This window comes from Nycticebus coucang, chromosome 8, assembly GCF_027406575.1.
Source record: "Nycticebus coucang isolate mNycCou1 chromosome 8, mNycCou1.pri, whole genome shotgun sequence".
In the NCBI taxonomy this organism is placed as follows: Eukaryota; Metazoa; Chordata; class Mammalia; order Primates; family Lorisidae; genus Nycticebus; species Nycticebus coucang.
Window position 1 is genome coordinate 3,414,508 of NC_069787.1, and position 26,885 is coordinate 3,441,392.

The 26,885-nt window shown below is 46.9% G+C and overlaps 2 protein-coding genes across 7 annotated transcripts in view; one reads left to right on the top strand and one right to left on the bottom strand.

The window, feature by feature from the left end:
- Positions 1-25,188, top strand: part of CFAP92 (cilia and flagella associated protein 92 (putative)) — a 63,426-nt gene extending 38,238 nt beyond the window's left edge. For 5 of the 6 annotated variants that reach the window (XM_053598874.1, XM_053598876.1, XM_053598875.1 and 2 more), the window contains 6 exons: positions 1,908-2,102; positions 3,616-3,910; positions 19,612-19,776; positions 20,307-20,513; positions 20,590-20,746; positions 24,941-25,188. In XM_053598874.1, the coding sequence (XP_053454849.1) occupies positions 1,908-2,102; positions 3,616-3,910; positions 19,612-19,776; positions 20,307-20,513; positions 20,590-20,746; positions 24,941-25,023 (1,102 nt within the window). In that variant the 3' untranslated portion in view covers positions 25,024-25,188. The remainder of the gene's footprint in view (positions 1-1,907; positions 2,103-3,615; positions 3,911-19,611; positions 19,777-20,306; positions 20,514-20,589; positions 20,747-24,940) is intronic. The other variant, XM_053598877.1, reaches the window with a different exon arrangement.
- ACAD9 (acyl-CoA dehydrogenase family member 9) overlaps positions 22,700-26,885 on the bottom strand; it is a 37,365-nt gene continuing 33,179 nt past the window's right edge. The window contains exons 14-18 of the mRNA XM_053598880.1: positions 26,454-26,580; positions 26,171-26,248; positions 25,195-25,323; positions 24,435-24,507; positions 22,700-23,535 (exon numbers count right to left, since the gene is read on the bottom strand). Of these exons, the coding sequence (XP_053454855.1) occupies positions 23,435-23,535; positions 24,435-24,507; positions 25,195-25,323; positions 26,171-26,248; positions 26,454-26,580 (508 nt within the window). The 3' untranslated portion in view covers positions 22,700-23,434. The remainder of the gene's footprint in view (positions 23,536-24,434; positions 24,508-25,194; positions 25,324-26,170; positions 26,249-26,453; positions 26,581-26,885) is intronic.

Genomic DNA, 26,885 nt, shown 5'->3' on the forward strand with positions numbered 1-26,885 from the left:
AAAGTCTGTTGCCTGGGCTAGAGTGCAATGGTTTCAGCCTAGCTCACAGCCACCTCAAACTCTTGGGTTCAAGCGATCGTCCTGCCTCAGCCTCCCAAGTATCTGGGACTACAGGCACCTGCCACCACACCAGGCTAATTTTTCCTATTTTTGGTAGAGTTGGGGTGGGGGGGGTCTCATTTTGATTAGGCTGGTCTTGAACTCCTGACCTCGAGTCATCCTTCCATCTCTGCCTCCCAGAGTGCTACAATTATAGGCGTGAGCCACCACACCCAGCATCCTGGGGATCTTCTACATGGACCATAAGGTGACCTGCAAATAGGGATAATTAAATTTCTTCCTTTCCAGTCTTTATGCTTTTGTTTCCTTGCTAAGATGGCCAGGATTTGCAATACTATTTTATATAAAAATGGTGACAGCAGATGTCCTTGTTTTCTAATCTTTGGTGGAAGGCATTAAGTCTTTAGCTACCACACTCTACACATGATGTTAAGTGTAGGGTTTTAATAGATGTCCTTTACCAGTTTGAAGAAGTTCTGCTCTGTCTCTAATTTGCTGCCTCACACAAATGAGGAAAATCAACTCTAGGTAGAATCAACTCTAGACTAAAGCCATGGAATAATTCTAAGTTCACAATAAGTTGCAAAAATGGTATAGAGAGGTTCCATGTACCTGTTACCCAGCCCCCATGGTGACATCTTTCATGACTATAGTGCTTCATTGATGGACATGGTACAATTAACTAGACTACAATGATCTGGTCTTACTCAGATTTCACCGGAAAATCTATTTCAACCTACCAAAATTAGAAAGCTTTTAAGTGAAAAAAGAACATATTCATCATCTCCGTAGAGAAAGATTTCTTGGACAGGACAGAAGTACAAAGAATAAAGGAAAAGAATGATACATTTGGCTACATTAAATTTATAACTTTTGTTCATCAAATGACACTGTTAAAGTCACATAAAATATGGAGACAACCTCTGTTAGGACATTTAGTTAGGAAGCAAGAATTGCAAGTTGGATATACACAGACCTGTTGGTGGTCTTCAGTATATCCAAAGAAGAAAGAGAAGTTCGGAGGTTTTATAAAAAGAAATGTTAGATATGGTTTTGAAAGACAGTGTGTTAGGAGCTGGCAGGGTGTGTCTGGCGGGTGAAGTTGGGTAAAAGCGGCCTCGGAGTTGCTGGAGGTTGTTTGATGGCGCTTGGGTGAGACAGCCCAGGTCACGGCAGGCAGTGGCAGCCCCCAGACGGGCAGGGGACTGAGGGCTCGGAGGATCGTTACGTGGACTGAGTGCTTTCCCCCGTGGCCTCTGCGCGCTCTTTTAGTTGGGGATGACAAGCATGACCCCATTTGTAGAGCCAACGTTTACAACACCGTAAACATTGTGAAAAGAGAAGTCGCAAACAAAAAAAAAATTGCAGTGTGTGGAACTGGCAGAGTTTCTATCTTAAGTAGATAGATCCCTATAAGAACTATTAGAATCTATAAGAATTCAATAAAAACATCCCAGTGGAAGTGTGGGCAAAAGAGCTGAGCAGTTAACTCGCAAAAGGCAACCTGCCGATGGCCACACAACACTCCTGGACGGGATACGAAGGTGCTGGGGACGTCGCCAGGTCCGACGAGGGCCGGGAGGGCGGTGCCCGCGCAGAGCAGGGCCGGGGCCGGCGGTTCAGACGCTGCCGGGTTGGCGAGGGGCGCGCAGGGCGAGGGCGAGGGGCGCGCAGGGGCGGCGGGGTGCGAGCCGGCTCGCGTTGGCTGCCCACGTCCGGTCGAGGCCCCCGGCGCCTTCCCAGCTGGCACCGGTTACGCAGACCCGGTACATGAACCAATCGAGCTCTGCCGGGCGCGCCCGCGAAGCAGCGCTGAGGCTCTCCATCTCTGCGTCCTTCTCTCGCAGGATCCCCAAGGCAGAGCAGGGCAAGTACAAGGTGCTGTACAACTCGGGGCTGCTGTTCCGCCACCGCCTCTACGCCGACCTGGAGACGGTCCTGCAGCACGTGCACCTCTTCCAGCCCGTCTCGCAGCTGGTGCGGCAGGCGGCGCTCTACGTGCGCAAGTCGGTGCCCCGGAGGGCCTTCCAGGCGCTGGCCAGGTGCGCGGGCGGGCGGCCGGGGGGTCCCGCCAAGCCGAGCGGGGGCGCAGTGCGGGGCGCCTCCCCCACGAGTCCAGCCGCCACCGACGCCACTGGTTCCGGGCTCTGTCCTTTCCTCAGACGCGCGCCCTGCGACTCCGCCGGGGCTGCTGCTCTGTGGAATCCCCCAGAACAGCCCGAGGAAGGAGCAGTCGGTTAGAACCCATTTTCCGAGTGAGGGTTGGGGAGGATGGAGGACGGAAACCGCCAGACCCACCAGCCAACACCGCGCTCCCTCTCTGCTGCCGCCCTGACTCGCGCCCGCACACCCGTCCCGGCAGGTGCAGGTCGGGGGCTTCCCTACCGCTGGACCCTGCCCGGCGCCCGTCCCGTCGCTTGGCGGGGTGCTGGGGCGCCCGTGAAGCTCTCACCACCCTCCCCGGGCCTCACCAGGACGCCTCCAGGAGGTCCAGGGCGCGGATCCAGTTCCCCTCAGGGCAGATGGAGGCAGGAACACACGGAGAGTCCTGGTGTGTTCACCAGCACAGCAGGCCGGGAGCACAGAGGCTGGTTCTTTCCCCAGGGCGGGATACGGGAAACGCTGCGCCGGCCGGCGGCGTGAGGCGGGACGTGGGTGCACCTGCGGGAAGCCCACAGCCAGGCTGGCCCAGAGGCCCCGGACGCTGCGTGTTGGTGTATTAATAAAGGACAGGGAGGCTGCGGAGAGAGAAGTGGAGGAAAACCTCAAGGCCGAGAAGGCCTTCCATCCCCCACCCGCAGCCCCAGCCCTGCCCCCCGGGATGGGCAGGCATCAAGCGGGTAGTCTCAGGGCGGCCTGGCAGGGAGTTCTGCTAGGGGACCGCAAGAAAACTGCTACGAAGTGATTACTGCCTCCCAGGTGGCTGTCTCATTCCTACCTGAGAGGCAAGGTAGCAGTTTAGAACGGCGGGGTGGCACGCCAGGGTCCCTCAGCTAGTGAGAGACAGTCCACCCTCTTCAGGCCCCCGCCTAACACCATACATCAGAGGCAGGTAAGACAGTGCAGCAAACAGCGTCTGCCCACAGATGTCCCTGCGTGCCACGGCCTGGCAGAGGGCCCTGGGAGGAGCCGTCAGTGCTGGCAGAGGTGGGAGGATAATCTTTGAGCTTTGCTGAGAAATGAGGCTTTCTGCATATTGCCCTCCTGGGCCCTGTGAGCACTGAGGCCCACGCCCCTAACAGCAGCTTGTTGGGGTTACTTCCTGGCGGGAGTAGGCTGATTAGAGGTATGAATAAGGCCACAGTAGCAGAAAAGTCATCAGAGCAGGACGTGGGTAGTCTTTAACTTCTAGAAGCCGGGAGGAAGGGAGGGAAGGAGACATTTGCTGTGAGTTCAGGCTTATCAGACTAGAATTTATGCTCTTTAATTACAAGCTCTGTGACCTGGGACCGGCTAATCAGCCTCAGAGCTTTCATTTCCTACTGTAAAATAGGGATGATGCTGCTGTCCTGCAAGGTAGGGGAGACTCATTGGGGTGGGGGTTCTTCATTCCAGGATCTATGAAATCTGCCACAACAGTACCAACCTCAGGGAGGTGATCGTAAGAGACCTGTTGCCTTCCTCTGCCATGATAAAAGACTTGAGCCAAGAGTTCGGGATGCCCCTTTCACAAGAAGCATTCACAGATGAAAACCTGTTGGCCCTACCAACGGAGCCGGCCCCCAATCTCGAAGACTTCCCACGTCGGAATTCCACCCTCTCTTCAGAGATCCAGGCCCATCAGAAGAAGTACCTGCGCTGGCGGAGCACCATGATGCTGAAGAGCAAAGCCTCGGGCAGCCTCGTGCAGGTGGGCACCCTCTCCCCCTCCACGCGGGTCCCCACCCTGGCCGACCAGCCACTGCCAAGAGACAGGACTTATTCCAGAGCAGGGCATCTGCTTTTGGCTGGGGATGCCGGGCTGGATGGGCACAAAGTGCGGGCTGTGGGGCTGAGCCAGGCCATTCCCTTCCGGCCCTGGCTTATCTCACCCTTCTTGAAAGGTAAAAAGGAATGTGTTTAGGTGTATTTCCTTTACTATGGCCCCCAGAGTTCATCATAGAGAAAAAACTGGTGTGTGCGTGTGTGTGTGTGTGTAATACGTTGCTTAGGCGCTGAGGGCGTGGCTGTCCTAAGATGTCTAAGTGATGTAGCAAGTAAACTCATCTGCATGAGAGAGGGAGCGAACAGGAGACTGGGAAGCTGGTGAGGGGATAGAAGGCTGATGCTACATGGCCTGAATGGGCAAAGAGAACCTCCCTTACCCCATGCCAACCACAAAGTCTTAAAAACACAAACATCTGAGGTATGACTTGGAATTGTCTGCCCCTGGTCTGTCTGTGCGAAGACCCCTACTACACCTCCACCTCAATCTCTAGTTTAAACATAAAAAGTCTCCTAGATGATACTTTAGAACTTACCCTGTTCTTTTTTCTAGCTGCTTGAGTTGAGTATTTCATTAATTTTTATTCTTTCTTATTTAATAATACATGTAGTTGGCTCAGCGCCAACTCATTGGAGCGGCTAAGGCTCCAGCCACATACACCAGAGCTGGCAAATTTGAATCCAGCCCAGGCCTGTCAAACAACATTGACAACTACAATAAAAAAATAGCCGGGCATTGTGGTGGGTGCCTGTCATCCCAGCTACTTGGGAGGCTGAGGCAAGAGAATCACTTAAGTCCAGGAGCTGGAGTTTGCTGTGAGCTGTGATGCCACAGCACTCTACCCAGGACAAGAGCTTGAGGCTCTGTCTCAAATAATAATAATAATAATAATAATAATACATGTAGTTACAGCTATGAACTTTCCTTGGCCATATTCTTCAAGGTGTTGCATGTGCTGTATGTTCTGGTTGTTATTTGCCTGGTTGTTAGAGTCTATTACAAAGTTAAGCGATGTTGAGATCTTAGCCTTACTTTATTCCTCATCCTACTTTCTCAATGCACATACGTACAGGAATATATATATTCATTTATGAGTTAATATTTTACTAATCCATTTAACAAGCATTCTTAAAGATTTTACAAAAATATGGTTGTAGAGAATTCTATAATATGGCAATGCAATTTACTCAATAGTAATTTATGCAGTTTACTCAGTAGCCTATAATTTGTTAAAAATCACTTGGAAATATTATTCCAGCTTTAAAAAAATTGTTTCTATTATCTTAGGAATTGCTTCTTTAAAATGGCTTTAAATTCCCTATTTATACTATAAAAAAATTGAAACCCAATCATAATTTTTCTTTTTATATATTTATTGAGATATAACTTACATATCATAAAATCCACCCATTGTAAGCGCATATAAATCAGTTTTTTTTTGAGACAGAGCCTCAAGCTGTCTCTTTGAGTACAGTGCCATGGCATCACAGCTCACACCAACCTCCAGCTCCTGGGCTCAAGCAATTCTCCTGCCTCCTCCTCCCAAGTAGCTGGGATTATAGGTGCCTGCCACAATGCCCGGCTGTTTTTTGGTTGTAGCCATCATTGTTCGGCAGGCCCAGGCTAGATTCGAACCCGCCACCTCTGGTATATGTGGCTGCTGCCTTAGCTGCTTGAGCCACAGGTGCTGAGCCTAAATCAGTAATTTTTAGTAAATTTATGGAACTGTAACACCATCATCACAATCATTTTAGAGCATTTAAAAATTTAATTAATTAATTTTTTTATTGAGGCAGTCTCACTTTGTGGCCCTCAGTAGAGTGCCATGGCATCATAGCTCACAGCAACCTCCAACGCTTGGGCTCAAGCAATTCCCTTGCCTCAGCCTCCCAAGTAGCTGGGACTACAGGTGCCCACCACAACGCCTAGCTTTTTTTTTTTTTTTAATAGAGATGGGGAAAAGGGGGCGCCAGCGGGGCAGGGGGCTCACTCTGCCTCAGGCTGGTCTCGAACTCCTGATCTCAGAGCAATCCACCCCCTCCACCTCCCAGAGTGCTAGGATTACAGGCGTGAGCCACCACGCCTGGCCTATTTTAGAGCATTTTGATGCACACACAAAGTATTCTCATGTTCATTTACAGTCAATCCCTGCTCCCATTCCCAGCCTCAGATCACCACTGATCCGTTTTCTGTTCCTGTAGATTAGCCTTCCTGGATGTTTCTTTATTCTTTTTTTTCTTTTCTTGAGACAGGGTCTTGCTGTCACCCAGACTAGAATGCAGTGGTGTCATCACAACTCCCTGCAAACTCAATCTCCTGGGCTTAAGCGATCCTCCCACCTTAGCCTCCTGAGGAGCTGGAAATACAGGCACCTGCCACAAGCCCTGCTAATTTTTCCATTTTTAGTAGAGATGGGCTCTTACTTAGGCTGGTCTCAAACTCCTTAGCTCCAGTGATCCTCCTGCCTTGGCCTTCCAGAATTATAGGCGTGAGCCACTCTACCTGGCCTGGATAATTCAGCTAAGTGGAATCATATAATTATGTAAACTTTTGTGTCTGGCTTCTTTTATTGAGCATAATGTGCCTGAGATATATCCATGTTCCTGAATGTACTAGCAGTTTGCTCCTTTTTATTGCCGAATAGTATTCCACTGAATGAATGTACCACATTTTAGTTATTAATTCACTTAGTAGAACTTCTATTATTTCTGGTTTGGGGCTATTTATTGCTTCTATGAACATTTTACATACAAATCATTAAGTGTAAATAAATTTTCACATGTCCTGGGTAGAAACCTAGGAGTGGAATTACTGGGTCACATAGGTAAGTTTATATTTACGACTTAAATGATATTTTAAGGCTCAGTGCCTGTAGTACAGTGGTTACAGTGCTGGCCACATGCACAAAGGCTGGTGGGTTTGAACCCAGCCCAGGCCAGCTAAGCAACGATGACAACTGCAACAAAAAATAGCCGGGTGTTGTGGAGGGTGCCTGTAGTCCCAGCTACTTGGGAGGCTGAGGCAAGAGAATCGCTTAAGCCCAAGAGTTTGAGGTTGCTGTGAGCTGGGACACCATAGCACTCTACCCAGGGCAACATAGTGAGACTCTGTCTTAAAAAAAAAAGAAATGCTATTTTAAGAAACGTAGTTTTTATGATGTAGTTGCACAATTTTACATCCACACATGAGGGTTCTAGTTTCTTCCATCCATACAAAACTTGTTATCATCGGACTTTTTGGTCATTATTCTAGTATGTAATGGTACCTCCTTATAGTTTTTATTAATATAATGACTGACAATGTCAGATATTTTTTAGTGTGCTTTAAGCAATTCATATATATCTTCTTTGGTACAATCTATTTGTATCTTTTTTCATTTGTAAATTGTTTTGTTATTGAGTTATATATATATTCTGGATATAAGTAATCAGAAATATGATTTACAAATATTTTTTCTGTATCTGTGGCATGCCCTTTTATTTTCTTAATGGTGTAAGAAAAAACTTTTGAATTTTCAGTTTTGATAAATTCTAATTTATCAGGTTTTTAAAAACCTATCATGCTTCTGGTGTGATAGTTAAGGACACTGCCTAACATAAGGTCACAAGAGTTTCTCATATGCTTTCTCCTAGATGGGTTAGCTTTTGTATTTAGAGCTGAGAACCGTTTTGACTATTTTGCTTGTGTGTAGACGGGTTTAAATTAATATTTCTGCTTATGGATATTCATGTGGCCCAGCAGCATTTTTTGAAAAGACTAGCAGTTCCCCCATTGAATAGACTTGGCACCTTTGTCGAAAATATGAATCATAAATCTCAAAGTGTATTTCTGGGTTCTAAATTATGTTCTTTAACTTATACGCCTTATCCTTACATCAGCACACACTGTCTCCATAACTATCCTTTTATAGTTACAGTTATTTGGATTGTACATACCCTTCAACTTCGTTCTTTTTCAAAATTATTTTGACAATTCCAGGTCCTTTGTTTTTCCACGTAAATTTCAGGACCGGTTTGCCAATTTCTATAAAATTCCTATGAGAAATTTCACAGAGATTCTATTGAATCTACATATCAGTTTGGGAAGAACTGCCATCTTAACTTGGGACTGCCAATTGTGAATATGAAATGTCTTTGCTGTTATTTGGGGCTTTAATTTTCTTCAGCAATTTGAGATTAATGCTATTCTATATTGAATTACTTTATTTATTGTATTGTGGGTTTTTTTTTTTTATTACTTTTTTTTGAGACAGAGCCTCAAACTGTCACCCTGGGTAGAGTGCTATGGCATCACAGCTCACAGCTCAATCCAACTCCTGGGCTCAGGAGTTAGATTCTCCTGCCTCCGCCTCCCAAGTAGCTAGGACTACAGGCACCCACCACAACGCCCGGCTATTTTTTGGTTGTAGTCGTCGTTGTTTGGTGGGCCCGGGCTGGATTTGAACCCGCCAGCTCAGGTGTATGTAGCTGGCGCCTTAGCCGCTTGAGCCACAGGTGCCAAGCCTATTATATTGTTTCTGCCTGAATATACAAACAAATTGGGTTTTATATATTGATCTTGTATCCTACAACCTTTAAAAATTAGATCATGTCAGGTGGCACCTTTGGCTCAGTGGGTAGGGTGCCAGCCCCATATACTGAGGGTGGCGGGTTCAAACCCGGCCCCGGCTGAACTGCAACCAAAAAATAGCCGGGCGTTGTGGCGGGCGCCTGTAGTCCCAGCTACTCGGGAGGCCGAGGCAAGAGAATCGCTTAAGCCCAGGAGTTGGAGGTTGCTGTGAGCTGTGTGAGGCCACGGCACTCTACCGAGGGCCATAAAGTGAGACTCTGTCTCTACAAAAAAAAAAAAAAAAATTAGATCGTGTCATCTATGGATAAATATAATTTTGCTTCTTCATTTCCATTTCCCTTCCTGCCTTTCCTTCCTTCTGCTTCAGCTGCCATCACAAAGTATCACAGGCTGGCTGGCTTATGGAAAATTATTTTCTCATTGTTTTGGGGGCTTGGAAAAGTCCAAGATCAAGATTCTGGCAAGGTAGGTTTCATTCGGAGGCTTTTTCTCTTGGCTTGTAGGCGGTTACCACCTTGCTGTGTACTCACGTCTCTGTTGGGTATGTGTGGTGAGCAGCTTTTTCCGCTTCCAGGGTCTCTTCTTCCAAGGACATTGATCCCATCAGATTAGGGCCCCACCCTTATGACCTTATTTAACCTTAGTTACTCCCTTACTCAACACCACCTATACAGGGGTTAGGGCTTTAATATATGAAGGGCGGGGGGAGATACCACCAGTCCACAACACTTCCTTTTCTCCCTCTTCCTTCCTTTGCATGGCAGTATAAAGAACCTCCAGTATAGAGAACAATGTTGAGTAAGAAGGGTGACAGCAGACGTGCGCGCCTTGTTTCTGACCTCGGGGAGAATGTATTCAGTCTTTTACCTTGGTTTTTGAGAAATGCCCTTTATCAGGTTGAGGAAGTTCCCTTGTAATTTTAGTTTGTTGAGAATTTTTATCATTGGGAAGAAGTTAGATTTTCATTAAATGCTTTTTTTTGCATGTGCTGTGATTATGTGGTCTTTGTTCATTATTAATATGGTATATTACATTACTTCATGTTTGGATGTTAAACTAACCTCACATTCCTAGGGTAAATCCCACTTCTTTCTGTATAATCTTTTTTTTTTTTTTTTTTGTAGAGACAGAGTCTCACTTTAGGGCCCTTGGTAGAGTGCTGTGGCCTCACACAGCTCACAGCAACCTCCAACTCCTGGGTTTAAGCGATTCTCTTGCCTCAGCCTCCCGAGTAGCTGGGACTACAGGCGCCCGCCACAACGCCCAGCTATTTTTTGGTTGCAGTTCGGCCAGGGCTGGGTTTGAACCCGCCACCCTCGGTAAATGGGGCCGGCGCCCTACCGACTGAGCCACAGGTGCCGCCCTGTATAATCCTTTTTACATGTTGTTGGATTTGGCTTGCTAATACCTTGTAAGTTTCTTGTGACTGTGATATCAGGGCAATCCTGGACCTACAGAATCAGATGGGAAATACTCCCTTCTCTTCTAAAATTTTCTGAAAATTTGTGAAGGGTTGGTATTAATTCTTGAGTGCACAAGTGAACCCTTGCACATGTTGGTGGCAATGCAAATCAGTACAGCTATCAGGGAAAACTGTGGAGAGTCCTCAGAAAATTAAAAATTAAACTACCATATGATCCAGCAATTCCACTTCTGGGTATGTACCCTAAAGAAATGAAATCAGTATGTCAAACAGTATCTGCACTTCTAAGGCTGTTATTCAGAACAGCCAGGGTGAGTGGATAAAGCAAGCACGATATTTTCATTCACATTCTCTCTCTTGAATATTCAGCCATTAAAAAAAAAAAAAAAAGCAGAAGCTGGGCATGTGGCTCACACCCGTAATCCCAGCACTCCGGGAGGCCAAGACAGGTAGATTGCTTGAGCTCAGGAGTTTGAGACCAGCCTGAGCAAAAGCGAGACCCCATCTCTAAAAATAGCCAGGTGTAGTGGTGGGCACCTGTAGTCCCAGCTACTTGGGAGGCTGAGGCAAGAGAATCGCTTGCACCCAAGAGTTTGAGGTGGTTGTGAGCTGTGACACCGCTGCACTCTACCCAGGATGAGAAAGTGAGCTGTTTCCAAAAAAAGGGGGATCTTGGCATTTGCAACATGAGTGGTAACTATGTCAGGTAATGGATGTTAATTAACTTGATTGTGGCAATTATTTCACAGGGTTTGCATAGATCAAATCATATTGTATACTTTTTTTTTTTTTTTTTTTTTTGATACAGAGTCTCACTGTGTGCCCTGGATAGAGCGCTGTGGCATCACAGTTCACAGCAACCTCAAACTCTTGGGCTTAAGTGATTCTCTTACCTCAGCCTCCCAAGTAGCTAGGACTACAGGCCCCCGCCACGCCTGGCTGTTTTTTGGTTGTAGCTGTCGTTGTTTGGCAGGCCTGGGCTGGGTTCAAACCCGCCAGCTCTGTTGTATATGTCTGGCGCCCTAGCTGCTGAGCCACAGACACTGAGCCAACAGGGTATACCTTAAATATATACTTTTTTGGGTCAATTTTGCCTCATTAAAGTTGGGAAAAAATAAGTTAAAAATACTAGATAGCAGCAAGTTTGGATATTGACTTTTTCCCTCAGGGAGTGCTATTTAATAATCTACCAGGACTAAGTCTGTGGGATCTGTGTCTCTGTAGTGTGTGGCCACTGAGCCCCAGCCTGTGGGGCTTTTAAAAATTGTTTCTGTTTTTAAGCCTGGCTTCCTGGGGGTCACCCCTGTGCCTGCATCCTTTAGTGACTGGACAGTAATTGGTGAGATGTGCTCAGACCTGTGTTCACTAGCGGGTCTGTGTGTAGGCAGGAGCGCATTCAGCCTTCTCCAGGTTGTACTTCCTGCTGCACCGTCTCACACCTCTGAGGTTGTTGTGAAATGCCTCTCAGCCAGCAAGAGCTGTGCGTGCAGAGCTTGTAAAGTCCCTCCATGGCTGTCTCGTACCCTGTATGTCCCTGCTCAATTTCTCGTTAATCTGCTGGTCTGCTACTTGCCATCTAGTACTGAAACCTCAGGCTCACTCAGCAGCTGGCCTTCCTTGCAGCTGAAATTACTGTTACGCATAACGTCCATGGGAATTTTTCAAGCTCCATTCGCCATCAAGTGACCCTGTACTCCCTGAGCAGTGCGGCTGTGCTGTTCATGACTTGCCCTGAACCACTGCTCTGCATGCGCCAGGCTGGCAGGAATGACAGGCTCCTACTATTCTTCCCCGAGATTGAGCACGTTTTTATGAGTAAGCACTTCTCAGTTTGCTGTGCGCCTTTGGTCAGTTTCCAGTGGCTGCTCTCGAGACACTTGCGTTTTGAGAGGTCTGAGTGCCTTCCCATCCCTTTTCTCCTACCCAACTACAAATTCTACTCATTTCTGTATTTACTACTGCTTCTTGAGCTCATTTTTACTTTATCCTTTGAAAGAAAATTATCCTAATTTTTCTTTCAGAAAGCTCCTGCAGGTAATAAATGTTCAGGGTGCTTGCAGGTCCAAGTCTTTCTGTCCCTGCACGTGAATAGCAACTAAATGGTTCCTAGGATTAGAGATTAGAATCTCATCCCCCCATCCTCAACTCCACTGCTTTCTATAGAGTTAAGAGTTGCAGGTAAGTCTGATATTCATATGATTCTTTTCTCTTTTAGCTAAACTGTGTTTCCCTACAGACCTTTTAGAACTTTCTCTTAATTATTGGCGTTCATTTCTAGGTGTCCGAGGGGGGCTTTTTTAACTGTTTTTTTCTTTCTCCCTTTCTGCCTCTCCCGCCCCATTCTGGAATGAGTCTTTCATGGATACTCACTGAACTTACAGAGTCTGCTTCCATGTTTTCTTCCTCTTAATTTGCACTTCTTCATCTTTTCCATCACATCGTGTTCTATCTTTCAGTTTGCTGGTTTGAGCTTCCTGTGACCATTAAGAATTTTATAGTTTTAAGTTGCACCAGTCACATTATTTTCCATTCTCATGATTTCCTGTTTCAACTATCTTCATGAATTAGTTTTGTTAATGTTTTTTTTGTAGAGACAGAGTCTCACTGTACCGCCTTCAGTAGAGTGCCATGATGTACACAGGACTCACAGCAACTTCTAGCTCTTGGGCTTCCGCGATTCTCCTGCCTCAGCCTCCCAAGCAGCTGGGATTACAGGTGCCCGCCACAATGCCCGGCTATTTTTTGGTTGCAGTTCAGCCGGGGCTGGGTTTGAACCCGCCACCCTCCGTATATAGGGCCGGCGCCTTACTCACTGAGCCACAGGCACCACCCAGTTTTGTTAATGTTTTTAATAAATACACATAAGCACATGTGGCGTCACAGCTCACAGCAACCTCAAACTCCTGGGCTCAAGTGATTCTCCCGCCTCAGCCTCCCGAGTAGCTGGGACTATGGGCACCACAACACCTGGCTAGTTTTTCTCTTTTTAGTAGCGATGGGGTCTTGATCTTGCTCGGGCTGGTCTCAAACTCCTGAGCTCCAGTGATCCACCCATCTCGGCCTCCCAGAGGGCTGGGATTGTAAGTGTGAGCCACTGTGCCCAGCTGTGTATCCTTTTACTTTTGCAGTCTGTTTCTTAGTTACTGCAAGTCTATAAAAGTCTCTAAATTATAGGTTTCTTCCTCTTCTTACATGTGTTTTTGCTTTATATATTAAAGCTGTGCTTTCAACATACACAAATGTAGGAGTGGTTTTTTTTTTCTTTTTTTTTTTTTTTATTAAACCATAGCTGTGTACATTAGTATGATCATGGGGCATGTAGGAGTGTTTCTTTGTGTTGATTTGACCCTTTCACAACTACAGTAGGCCACTCTTTTTAAGGTCTCTGGTAATATACTTTAGATGTAAACATTAAATATGGTAAAATGGGCTCAGTGCCTGGAGCTCAGTGATGAGGGCACCAGCCACATACACCTGGGGCTGGAGGGTTCATACCCAGCCCGGGCCTGCTAAACAACAATGACAACTATAACAAAAAAATAGCTGGGCATTGTGGCGGACGCCTGTTCATGGGGAGGCTACTTGGGGAGGCTGAGGCAAGAGAATCGCTTAAGCCCAAGGGTTTGAGTTGCTGTGAGCTGTGATGCTACAGCACTCTACTGAGGGTGACGCAGTGAGACTGTCTCAAAAAATAAAAATAAAAAAAGGGAAAATGCACAAATCTTTGTACAGCTTTGTTCTTTTTTTTTTGAGACAAGCCTCGAGCTGTCACCCCTGTTTAGAGTGATGTGGCATCACAGCTCACAGCAACCTCCAACTCCTGGGCTTAAGCGATTCTCTTGCCTCAGCCTCCCAAGTAGCTGGGACCACAGGCACCCGCCACAATGCCTGGCTATTTTTTGGTTGTAGTTGTCATTGTTGTTTGGCAGGCCTGGGCTAGATTCAAACCTGCCAGCTCTGGTGTATGTGGCTGGTGCCTTAGCGCCTTGAGCACAGGCGCTGAGCCAGCTTTGTTCATTTTTATCTATGGATATACCTGTGAAACCACTGTTCAAATCAGGATGTACATTTCATCACCCCCAAAAGTATCACACCCTTTCCAGTTAACCATTACGCTGAATCCTATCATCACGTAATAGTTTGCTTGTTCTTGAAACACATATGATGGAACAACACAGTGTGTACTAATGGGTCTGGCTGCTTTTATTCCACATGTCGTTTAAAAGATTTACCTCTGGTGTTAGTGCCTGTCCTAGTGTCTTAGAAAGATTTATACATGTTATTGCATACATATTGGTGAGCAGTCCTCCATTATATATATTCCATTAGTTTATTCTATTGATTTATGCTTGAATGTTATACTTGAATTGCTTCCAGGTGTTTTGGGGGGTGGTGGTATTAAGAATAACTCTACCATCAACATTGTTGTACATTCCTCTGTGTGGGACCTATGACTCGCCCTTCTGGGCGTACCCCTAGACTACACCTGTCACAGGGCAGGCATGGCTGGCTCTGCCCCATTTCTACAGTGGCTGTACCATTTTACACTCCAACAACAAAGGTAACCTTGCAAACACTTGGATTTGTCAATCTTTATAATGTTAACTGCTCTGACGAAGTGTACTAGCATTAAATTCTGGCATGAATGTGCCTTTCCCTAGTAACCTTGAGCACCTTTTCACACAATATTGGCCATTTGGAGATCTCCTTTTGTGAAGTGCCTGTTCAAATTTGTATCTTTTCTCCATTTAAAATAAACTGTTTTAGTTTTGTTTACTCTTTATTAGCATTAAACTGTCATTCAAATGAGTTGTGAGATACATTGTGTATCCTTTCCCAGTCTGTGACTTACCTTCTAAATGTTTGTGTTGTACTTTAATGAAGAATGTTTCATGGGTACTGACTCATTTCTTTCTCTCATTAGTTTTTGGATATTTTCCTAGGTTTAGAATTCTCCCCTGGCAGTTGTTTTCTAACCCTTTGAAGATGTCACTCTATTGTCACTGACTTAATCATTGTTTTTGTTGGTTGGCTGTCAGTCTGTCTTGCTTTTTTGAAGATAATGTGGCTTTCTCTAATATTTTTCCTTTTCTTTGATTTTCAGCAGTTTTACCAGGATGTTCCTAAGTTGTATGTTTCTATTTACCCTGCTGTGGGTTTGTAGAACTTGTTGATTCTGTGGCTTATTTTTTTGGTAAGTTTTAAAAGTTCTAGGATAGCATTTCTCCTCAGATTTATCTTATCCTCCTCTCCTCCTGGGATTCTGTGATGTTAATTTCACCACAATCTGTATTTTGCATTACTTACATAACTCATACTTACTTTCCAGGCTTTTCTTCTTCCTGTACTTCACATCTGGATATTTTCAACCAATTTGTCATGTGATTCATTAGTCGTATTCTCCGTGTGTCCAAGCTGCAATTAAACTCACTCAGTCAACTGTAATTTTAATGACTTTTCAATTCTAAGATTTCCACTCACTTTTTCTAGTTTCCAGGTGTCTAGTGAAATTCTCCATCTTTTGGCTCAGCGCCTGTAGCTCAAGCGGCTAAGGCACCAGCCACATACACCAGAGGTGGCGGGTTTGAATCCAAACTGGGCCTGCCAAACGATGACAACTACAACCAAAAAATAGCCAGGCATTGTGGTGGGCACCTGTAGTCCCAGCTACTTGGGAGGCTGAGGTAAAGAATTGCTTAGGCCCAAGAGTTGGAGGTTGCTGTGAGCTGTGATGCCACAGCACTCTACCAAGGGTGACAGCTTGAGACTCTATCTCAAAAAAAAAAAAGAAATTCTCCACCTTTTAATTTTCTTGATTAAGCAATAATGTTTTTGTTTGATAATCCCACTACCTAGATTACCTGGGGTCTACCTTCTCTCTTGGTTTTCATCATTGGGTCCTGTTTCCTCACATTTTTTATTTTTATTAAACAGTGAACACTGTACATGGAGAATGGTAGAGGTTCTTGGTATCTTACTCCAGAGAGGATTCAGGAGGCAAATAGAGGACAGAGAAGCCCCCTCACCAAGTTAGGGCTTGTCTCTGGCTTGCTCTTATTCCTAAAGCACAGACCTTCCAAATTCTGAACTGACAGCCTAAGTGAACCAGGGCCCTTCATCTTTGGCACACTTTGAAATCCAATTTTGTGTACTGTGATTACTTTCTAAAGTATCTGCTTAGCTTTGAACTTCTTAGCTGCTTTTACTCTTTGAGTTATTATCCATGTATTAGTAGTCAGTAAACCACCAGGAGAAAACTGTGGGGAGAAAAACAGTGTATTTCCCTTCTCTCCAGATTCTTGGCCTCTCAAATCCTGCTGCCTTGATTGCTCTCCAATAATGTCAGCCATCTGTTTTTGCCTGCAAGCTTCTAAGTTGTGGTTTAATGTATTTTGAGACTATATTGCTTGGTGCATATATCCCACAATAATTGTATCTGCTTGTTTTTCTTTTTTTCCTGAGACAGAGCCTAAAGCTGTCACCCTGGGTAGAGTGCTGTGGCATCACAGCTCACAGCAAGCTCCAACTCCTGGGCTCAAGCGAGTCTTCTGCCTCCACCTCCCAAGTAGCTGAGACTACAGGCGCCTGCCACAACGCCCGGCTATTTCTTGGATGCAGCCGTCATTGTTGTTTGGCGGGCCCGGGCTGGATTCGAACCCGCCAGCTCAGCTGGCACCTTAGCCGCTTGAGCCACAGGCGCTGAGCCAATTGTATCTTCTTGTTGTTCTTGGGTCTCAATATATATTATCCTTTTTGCCCCCTTTTGATAGATTTTTAGCTAGAATTGTTTCATCAGATATTAAGAATACCACCCATGCTGCTTTTTCTTCCTGGTGCCTTTCTGCCTAGTGTATGTGCTCCCTTCCTTTAATTTCACATCCATGTCTTCTTGTCTAAAGAGGTTTTGTGGACAGTGTATTATTAGCTTCAAAAAACCCAATTTGAGATTCTTTCACTGGCAACCTTAACACATTTACTGTGATTATTTTGTGTCATCTAATTTACTTTTAAACTCTCTCTTCCTGTGTTCTTTGGATACATCAAGGTTTCTTCTGATTTAAAAGTAACTCGTTCTATTGTCATTTCAAAGGTGTTTATACTGAAGACCATATTAATTTTAAATATTTTCTCACTGAATTGTTATATGCATAATTTACGCTTCCTTTAGAAGATAAATAGCAAAATCATAGCCCTCTTTTCTCTTACCCATATGCCACCATCCTTTTCATGGTTCCCAGATTTTCATTTCAATGCTGTTATGAACCTATTGTTTCTGGTATTTTACATACTGGGCGCCATTACTTGCTGACTTGGTCTGAGTTCTCCTGTGTTTTCCTCCATTTTTAAAGGAAGGTTTTGTATAAAACATAAGGACTTGTAAACCTAAGTGTATGCTCTCACAATTAAAAGGAGAGTTTGCCTGAATACGAAATTCTGGGTTAAGCTCATCTTGATGCTGGTACGGGTTAGGACCCCGTAGTGAGACCTTTCTCTTTACAGGTTGTTCTTTATCCCTGGAAGTTTTAAGACGTTATCTTTGTTGTTTTAAATCCCTCTAGTAGTAATGTACCCAGGCTTGGAATTTTTCCTGTTTGTTCTGGCATTCATTTGGTCTTTGCATTTCCCTATGCTCACTTCTTTCTGGATGTTGCTACTTCTGTCCACCCCCTTCACTCAGGCTGTTTTTATCCAGGGCTGCTTCCTGGGAGCATCATCTAGAGCTGATTTTTTCAGTTCATTAATTCGTTCCACAGCATTATCACTTATGCATCTCATTTACTCGTGTTCTTTAAACTATTTTTATGCTCAATACTTTCTTAGTTTTACTGTTTCTTATATAAATAGCAATTATCTTATAAGAATGATTATTGTATTTATCTTAAATTCTTAGCCCATCTCTTCCAATAATTTGGCTTCGGTTGCTTAGTCTGTGATCTTTCCTTTTCTACAGAGTGTATGTCTCAGGCATCTAGTTACGTTAGCTGTGAACTCAAATTCTTCTGTGGTGTCAGCCCTTTGGAGAAAATCTCAGGCACCCAGACCAACTATGGACCACTGTTTGCTTTCCCTCCACCAAGTAACTTTGGTCAGAATTTTAACTTCAAACTGTAAGAAAGAAGTAGCATGGAGGGAAGAATTTGTCTCCCAGGTTGTAATCCACCAATCCTAGCATTTGGGAGGAGCAGAGGACTTCTGCTCCAAGCAATGGCAGACTGAACAATTCAGATCAACCTTCCACTACAGACAACTAGAGAAACTGGAAAAATTAGGAAATATTCTGATTGAAGTTTCATGTGGACCATGACAGGATCCTAACTGTATGGGGCAACCCTAATGTAATGTAGTCTTCTTGAAGGTTCCCAAGGGCCTGACCTTTGTCCCTCCTCACTCAGTGACCCCAGACCCGCCCTTGCTCTAAGTCATGGTGTCTTGTTGCCCAGACACCTCCTCTCACCTGTAGGCCCTCCCCCGATTACTTTGCACTCTTGTCCAGAAATCCCTTAAAGACTCTACAGTCAAGTCACTGGGGTTATGATTATCATCTTGAGCTACAAATTGGTTGTTTTTAAAGCAAAAGATGGTATTTTGCTAAAAGTTAATATGCAAATGGCAGGCAAGCTGTAATGCACAATGCCTGACAATGCAGAGTGGCAGCTCCTCCTGTCTATCCCCTTTTTGGGCATGCCAGCCACCTCTCCTTACAGCCTTCTGTTTTATCTCCTTTTACATTGCTAATTTCATTCACAAAGGAAGCCAACAGACCATCTTACTGCTCACTTCAGCATGCTGTGGGACTGACTGGGAACAGTCCCCATTTCCATACTGAGCCTGTTAGGGAGAAAAAGGGCCATGCTCCCATGTTTTTCTTATCACTAACAGGTAACCATGGACACAGATGACAGTCCTTGCTGCTTTAATTTTTAATTTTTTTTGAGAGTCTTACTTTTTCACCCTTGGTAGAGTGCTATGGCTTCACAGCTTACAGCAACCTCAAACTTTTGGGATTAAGTGATTCTCTTGCCTCAGTCTCCCAAGTAGCTGGGACTACAGGTGCCCATCACAACCCGGCTTTTTTTTTTTTCTTTCTTTTTGCAGTTTTGGCTAGGGATGGGTTTGAATCTGCCACCTCTGGCATATGGGGCCAGCACCCTACTCCTTTGAACCACAGGCACCGCCCCAACGCCCAGCAAATTTTTTGTTGCAGTTGTCATTGTTGCTGGGCGAGATTGGAACCTGCCTGCCTCGGTGTTACGTGGTCAGCACCCTACCCACTGAGCTACGGGCACCGCCCTGCTTTAGTTCTTAATATTTCCTGTTCATACCATTAAGTGTCTCCCACTTATGAACATGTGAGCCATAAATTCTATTTCAAGCTGGATGAAAAAATGGTAGGTGATTTGTGTTCCAGTTACAATGTCTTAAGTTTCTGGTTCTCTGAATTCCATTTTGGATAGTAAGAGGTTGGACAATATGGCACTTTCCTCATGGTTTTATGACAAAAAACCAGCATCAGTATTCAAGAATCCATCAATACCTGTATTACAGCTATGTCCAGAGAAGATTTCACTGCAGATGAGCTTAGAAGCTGGGGGTGATGATTGGTATGGGTAATGATTGCTGTCTCTTTCTTTAGAAAAATATCATGGAAGCCTACCAGGTCAGCAAGCAGCCTTCAAAGTCCTTGACAAAGGTGATTAAAATTTCAGCCCCTGCCAACAAGGCTGTCTACAACTATAGTACTCAGGCCCTGAATTCCACAGAGCTTGCCAAGAAGGAGCTGTATCGAGAGATGGCCAAGGTGAGTAGAAAACCAGACAGTATAATGGCAGTTGACTGATCCAGTGAACTTTTTCCTCTCTGGCTATACCTGCCCGGAGGTCAGCAGGGGATCTCAGGTGTATAGGCAAAAGCTAATCAGCTGGGAGGAGACAAGGGCTCAAGTTGCTGGGAGAAGTGTTCTATCCCACACAAAATGTGAATCCTCTATACCTACGAGTGAGATCCTCAGCGCACGCTCAGACACACACGAATGGAAACAACTGCAGGTCCTAACCTCCACTCGACATTCTACTGTTGCTGCTTATGGAAGGCAGCTGTCACCCAGGAGAAGCCTTGGTGTAGGTGGCCCATACACAAACTGCTTCCCCTGTCAGAAGGGACAGTAAGGAGCCCCTGACAGGGCTAGTGCACAGCTCAGTTCTTTTGAAGGCACCATTTCCGGGACATGTTCAGGAACTATCATTGTGCCCCCAGCTGTTTCAGATCCCTTCTTGGAAATCCCAGACTGCCGCCGCCCCTCCCATCAGATGTTTGTTCATTCGTTTCTAGGAACCAAGAAAGAGATTCACATATTCTCAGAATTACCTCTCAGCCATGGTGGAGCCCCTGGACTTGAAGGAAGAGGAAAAGAAAGCTCAGATGAAATCCCGCCAGGCCTGGCTCACAGCTGGAGGATTCCAACTGACAGGTCTTAAGAGCAGCGCTGACAGCAACTACCAGTACCACATGCTGCCACTCATCCGAGACCAGACTGAGGTACACAAGGAGTGGGGACACTGGTAGGGTGTCCACAGGGACCTCTCCCCTTCTAACTTATCTGCTCCTGATGTAGGAGTGGCAGGAAAAGGCACTGTTTAACAACAAGCTGAAGCCTGTGCTAGATCGAGAAAGGTGGAGCTGGGGCCAGCGCCACTTGGACTTTGATCTGTACAAGAAGCCACCACCTTTCTTTGAACTGCCCCCTCCAGCACCACTGAAGCCTGTGACAGGTAACAGACAAGCCCTTTGCCCGCTGCACCCCTGAAGCCGATGCAGACAGCACCTCTTTACCTCTCTGCCTCTTCAGCAGTATCTGCGTTGTTTTAGATACCCAGCCAAACTGTCCATGCTAGGAAATCATGCCTGAGTCTGCTACAATAGATCAAATAAACTGGGCTGGAATACAGACCAGGGTTCTAGTCCCGTGTATGATACTTGTGTCCCTGGGCAAATCCCCTTTCTGCTGTGGGCCCGAGTTCACATTTTAGCTATGAAACAGGTATTTGAAAGGTAAGTCTAAAGGCTTCCTAAGGTTCAGCACTATTTCCCATGACTGAGCTCTGGAGGCCTGGCCCATGGCTGGGGGCAGAGGCTCTGGGCATCACTGGAACCCTCCAGCTCCAAGATGCCACGGGTTCTCCCTCTGTGGGGGAGGGGGAGACAGGAAGCGTGGGTCTTGCTGCACCAATCTTTCTGAGTCTTCCTTCCTCTTCATCCCCCATTTATGAGGACTGACCTCAAGATCTGGTTAATTCAGAACCCAAATTTGGTGGTTACAAAGCCAGAACCTTTGTTCAGGAAGAAAGAGAGATTAATTTATCTAGCAACAAGTTTTCCAGAAAGCTAGATCAGGTAAACATGGTGAGTTTCTTTCCTTCCTGACACCTGAGTAGCTCTCCATGGAACAGAAGGAAGTGCTAACAAGTTTGCTGAAATGTCACTTTCTCCACCTGCCTGGACTTTGCTCTCTTTCTCCCAGTACCACTAGGCCTGGGGCTTGCCTGAAGGTCCTGCTATCTGTTGGCACGTCCCACGTCTGCAGTTACTCTTGTGGCTCTCAGGGGAGGCTCCAGCTGAGAGCTCTCTGGCCCAGGAGCACATGGCCTGCCTCCTTGGCAAGAATGCTGCCTGTAGGCTCCATTTGGCCTTTCCAGACATAATTCCCTGGGAATTGGTGAACTCAAATAAGAATCACAGCCTGGAACTGCCCCTCCCTGACATATTAAAGAACACTAGAAACTGCAGGTGAGCTGGGGAGACTTGAGCTACTGGCTGGACCTTTTAAGCCCAGCTGGGTGAATGGAGAACTTGCAGCCAACAGGGGCCTTACATGCTGCCAGCCTAGAAAGAAGCTCCTTTCCAGGGGGATACCAGAAGGGTGGGCCTCACTGCTCCTTCCTCTGTGCAAACAAACTCCAAAACAGCCTCCTGCCCAGAGAAGGGATATACTTTCCATTTTGTGCAGAATGCCACCTTGCTGTCATTAGTTACTAACAACAAGAACAAAACATTAGGTTTCACTAAAAAGTTACTTCTGAAGTCAAAGTATTTGTAAACTTTCCCTCTTTTTAAGATTAGTTACCAAAACCCTGGCAGAATCCTCAAGCCAACCCCACTAAGCCAGGTCAGCCCTCAATGTTCCCAGCCTCCTCTTTGCCTATTTCCAATACCACTAGAGGACATATACTTGGAGCAAAAAGAGAGCCTGGCTGCCTCCATCCCCCTTAAGGCAACGTCTACAACAGACTTTTTGGATACCTAAACCTCCCAGAGATCAGACCAAAGCTGGAAGCCTGCCAGAATGAGCACACTGGGACTCCTGGTCTACCCTGTAAGCAACAGCAGAAAGGAGAAACATGAAGGCCTGTCTGCATAACCTGAAGATACTTTGTCCTCTTCTGTTCAAGAGTAGAAGCCAAGGTGGGAGGATTGTTTGAGGCCAAGAGTTCAAGACTAGCTTGGGCAACATAGCCAGACCCCCCCATCTCTAAAATAAATAAGGAAAATTAGCTGGGCATGGTAGTGCACACCTGTAGTCCCAGCTACTTGGGAGGCTAAAGCAGGAGGACTCCTTGACCCAGGAGTTCGAGGCTTCAGTGAGCTGTGATCACACCACTGCATTCCAGCCTAGATGACAGAGCAAAGAACCTATCTCAAAAAACGAAGAATGGAGGCCAATCCATGCAAAGAAACAAAAAAGCCCTGGGTGGGAATAAGCATATGCTATTGTAAACCAGGCCTCAGCTCCCGTGTCCTGAGAAGGACCAATGGTTGAGGGCTCAGAACCCTAGGGCACTGTGGCCTGGACTGTGCACCAGGCTCTTTAGTGTTCGGGGCTCTCTTCTCACAGGGTGAGGACAAAAGGAAACCCAAAGCTATCACCAAAGTGTAGTTTTCAGGGTCATGCTGTCATCCATTAAAGGCTGGCTCTGAGTAATGGTGTGACTAGTACAGCAAAGGCTAGAAGTGAACAGACAAATTGTGACAATTTATATTCTTCTCTGTTAAATGTTCTTGCTACATGTTTTAAGCCCGTCTGTTTCTAGTTTAAAAGAATGACATGTACACAGTTTTCAAGCTGTTTCTCAGAGAATGTGTGGCTATTCATGCTGGAAAGGTACCCATCACCCCTGCACCAAGGAGGCAGTAGCACTAGCCCCATGTCTTCCAAACTGTCAAAATACCCTCCATTCCATCCCCCCCCCCCTCAGTCCAGAAGCCAGGATCCTGCTGGACAGCAGTGCCTGAAGACCGAAACTTGGGAGAGGCTCCTCAAGCCAGGAGGAGGCCTTTCTGGTGTAGACTGGGAACAAATGGCTCCTTTTGTGATAAACTCGAATGATCCACTTTCCAAAAGAAGAGGGAGAGTTGTCCAGTGTAGCTCGTGGCCTGGGTACAGGCAACAACGCTGCCCTGCCTCAGGATGTCCTGTCCAGAGGGTGGGCACAGACATAGGTTCGCTTCTCAAGAACCTGCCGGGACACTTTCTTAATCTGCTCATCTACGTTTTCTGGAGCATCTGGAGGGCAAAAGACAGGAAGAGGGTGATCAATCTTTCTGCACTGTGGCATTTTCAGCAAAGTCAGCCCCCCACTGTGAAGCAGCCCTAAAGGTGATCCCCTCCTTCAAAGCACCAGAGATTCTGGGCTGTAGGAAAAAGGGATAATTTCTTCAGTAACAAAAGCTCGTCCTGTTAATTTCTAAAACCCCCAGATCTCATGGGGGTAGAGTTGGCGCTTGCTCAGTAAATGGCCCGTTTGCAATTCTCGCACATTGGAGGAGAAACCATCATCACCCTCCAGAATACAGAGCTGTCCTGTCAGAGCCTCAGCCACCCCCAGAGCCAGGACCTGCAAAAATTCATATGCCACTTCGCCTTGGTTAGTGCCACAATGCTGGCAGCCTCTCCACTATCACCTTCAGGACAACAGGACTGTAACGTCAGAAGTAGACTCTGAGCTGGGCATTCCCAGATGTCAAGAAGCTAGGAAGGGGAAGTGCCTGCCACTCAAACTAGAAAGCACATGCAAAGCCCCTAAATTCTCTAGGGCCAAGGCCGGAGACGAGGCGTGGCCAGCTCTTCTGGCTGGCGTGCAGGGGTGGAGAGGCAGGTGAGGTGTTGTCTCTTGAATCAGACGCCATGTCTCTTTCCCTCGGTGACCCTTCCCAGTGCAGCTTTGAGAACACAGCCAGGCGTGCTGGGCAGACACCTTGTTTGCTCGATCTAAAACCACCTCAGTAAATGAGGCACTCCCGCCTTACGGGCACTGCTTTGGTTAAGCACAAGCCCTTACTCAGAACAGAAGTCTGTGAAGTCCCCCAGCAGGCTCTGGGAACCTGACAGGTCCAGAAGCAGCTCACCATCAAAGAAACCAGTAGTTGGGCCCTCTCTTCCCTCCCCAAAGACACCCTACTTACACTTGTCCAGTTGACACAGACTGAAGAGATTCTGGAAATAAGCTTCTGTGCAGAAGTAGTTAGCCAACAGAACCTGCCAGAACCAAGGTCAGAAAGGATAAATGCTTAAGAACCCTGGAATCTGAGCTCTGGGCTTCCAGAAACCCAGCCTGTCAGCCAAATTAGGCAGAGTGACATGGGTCGAAAGGCCTGGCTCAGAAGTCACATAGTCTTGAATTCTAATTCTAGTTCTGACCCAAACTACCTTGGTCCCCAAGGGCAGGTTACTCGCATCCCTAAGCCTGTCTCCTCTGAAGGGCAGACATACAACCATGGTATTAGGGGGCTATTTCAGGACAGAGCAGGTAACAGCCCAGCACACAGGAGGTGCACATGACAGCATTTCCTCCCTCTAAGAGGGCGAGGAATGTGGAGGACTTACCTCTCGGTGGGGGCGGGGGCGGGGCAGACCCCACACATTCAAGACTCTAGGGTTCAAGTACTGTCATTCAACCTTCTTCTCTCAGGCAGGAAGACAAAAGGAGTGGCCCTGTCTCCTAGCAGCACAGACCATCAGTCTCCCCAGCAGCACCTATGTGTACCCCCATGACTCACCCTCTCAGTGACCACCAATGGGTTCCTCGGCCTCGACTCAACTCTTCCAGCTTTACTCTTTTTGAACGACCAGACAGGCCCTCACCAACTGATTGCCCGCATCCCCAACAATCATCTTTATTAAAGTGCAGTGGGACAGAGGCCACTTGTGCGGGGCAGAGCTCACCTCATGGTCATGGTTTTGAAGCCCAATGCGGATAGAGCGGCTGGCCCGTGACAGCACAGCTGTCATGCCATACAGGTTGATGAGTATATTGGCCACCCGCTTCATCACCAGCTGCTCCTCCACAACGGTCTAGGAACAGAGGGACTTGGAGTGATGTGCTACCTGGGATGGACCACACCCCCACGGCCCCTGCCCTGGGCTGCATCTTTATCTGTCTCTGACTCTCCCTGTGTTCCATGGGAAAATGGGGCCAACGCTTTCCATCTCTTTGGTCTCTCTAGGTTTGGGCAAGACTCGGTCCCAGAAACCCGGCTGAGCCCAGAGGCCAAGGCTTTTGTGCTTACTGTCACTTTTGGCAGCAGGAGCCCCATTGCGCACACCCCTAGATCTAGGCCCCAGGAAAGGCCACCCTTCCCAGTTCCAGGGAGCCTTTCTTCCCCTGGAAGGTGCACAGGGAAACATCACAGAAAACTCACCCAGGGAGAGGCGTACCCATGTGAGAAATTAAGTGGTGCCCAGGATGGGCAAACACAGCCAGCCCAGACTCCTCACCTCATCTCTCTGCAGGGTCAAGATTTCTTTCTTGCTTTCTTTTTTTTGTTTGAGATAGAGTCTCAGTTTGTCACCCTTGGTAGAGTGCCATGGCGTCATAGCTCACAAATTCTTGGGCAGAAGTAAACTTTTGCCTCAGCCTCCCAAGTAGCTGGGACTACAGGTGCCAGCCACAACGCCTGGCTATTTTTTTAGCGATGGCTCTCACTCTTGCTCAAGCTGGTCTTGAACTTCTAAACTCAAGCAATCCACCTACCTTGGCCTCCCAGAGTGCTAGGATTATAGGCGTGAGCCACTGTGCTGGGATCAAGATTTCTATTCTAGGCCAGGTCCCAAAGGTGGACTTGGCAAAAAGTAGTCCCATGGATGTTGACCAAGTCAGAGGGCCTGCTGTGCCCAGGCCTGGCAGGGCCCCGTTGGTTACCTTGCCAAAGCGCAGCAGCAGTGTCTCAACAGTCCGGCCAAAGTAATACACATTCTCCTCCAGCTTGTTGGCACTGTCCTATTGAGCCAGATAGGGGACCCAGCTCAGCACCTCTTCCCTACAGCACCCTACCCTGCCCCCAGGGACAGCACACAGCCCAGGGCTCTGGGGTGCCTTGAGCTAGCTGGTAGGAGCCCTGACCCCCAGTGAGAGCCCCTCTGAGATGGGGATATCTGGCAGGAGGGCACCCAAGTAGAGGGGTACGCCAGCTGTGTCCACTCACCGCAAGACTGGGGTGTACAAGTCCAAGTTCACCTGTCAGCCCCAGGTCTACCGTGCGGCCAAAGGAGTCCCGAAGCCTCCTGCTGATGGTCTCCATGACTGTGACCACACGGCCCTGTTTAAGCTCACTGCAGAAAGTCCACGGTACTATGACCAGAGGCCCTGCTGCTGGTTCCACTGTCCAGCAACACGGCCTCCCTGCACTCTGCCTCCCTGCCCCTCCCTTGGCCTGGATGTGCAGGGCTCCTGGCCGTTAGAGGACCCCCAGCCTGTCAGAGAGCAGCCACCTCCTCAGGGAGCCGTATGTGCGCCCCCTCCACAAAAGGCAGAGTCATATTAAAGCATCTGCAGAATGCTACTAGCAACCTGTACCGGGCCCCAGCAGAGATACCTGACTACCCTAGGATGGGGTAGAGGGTGCAGAAAAGGAAGA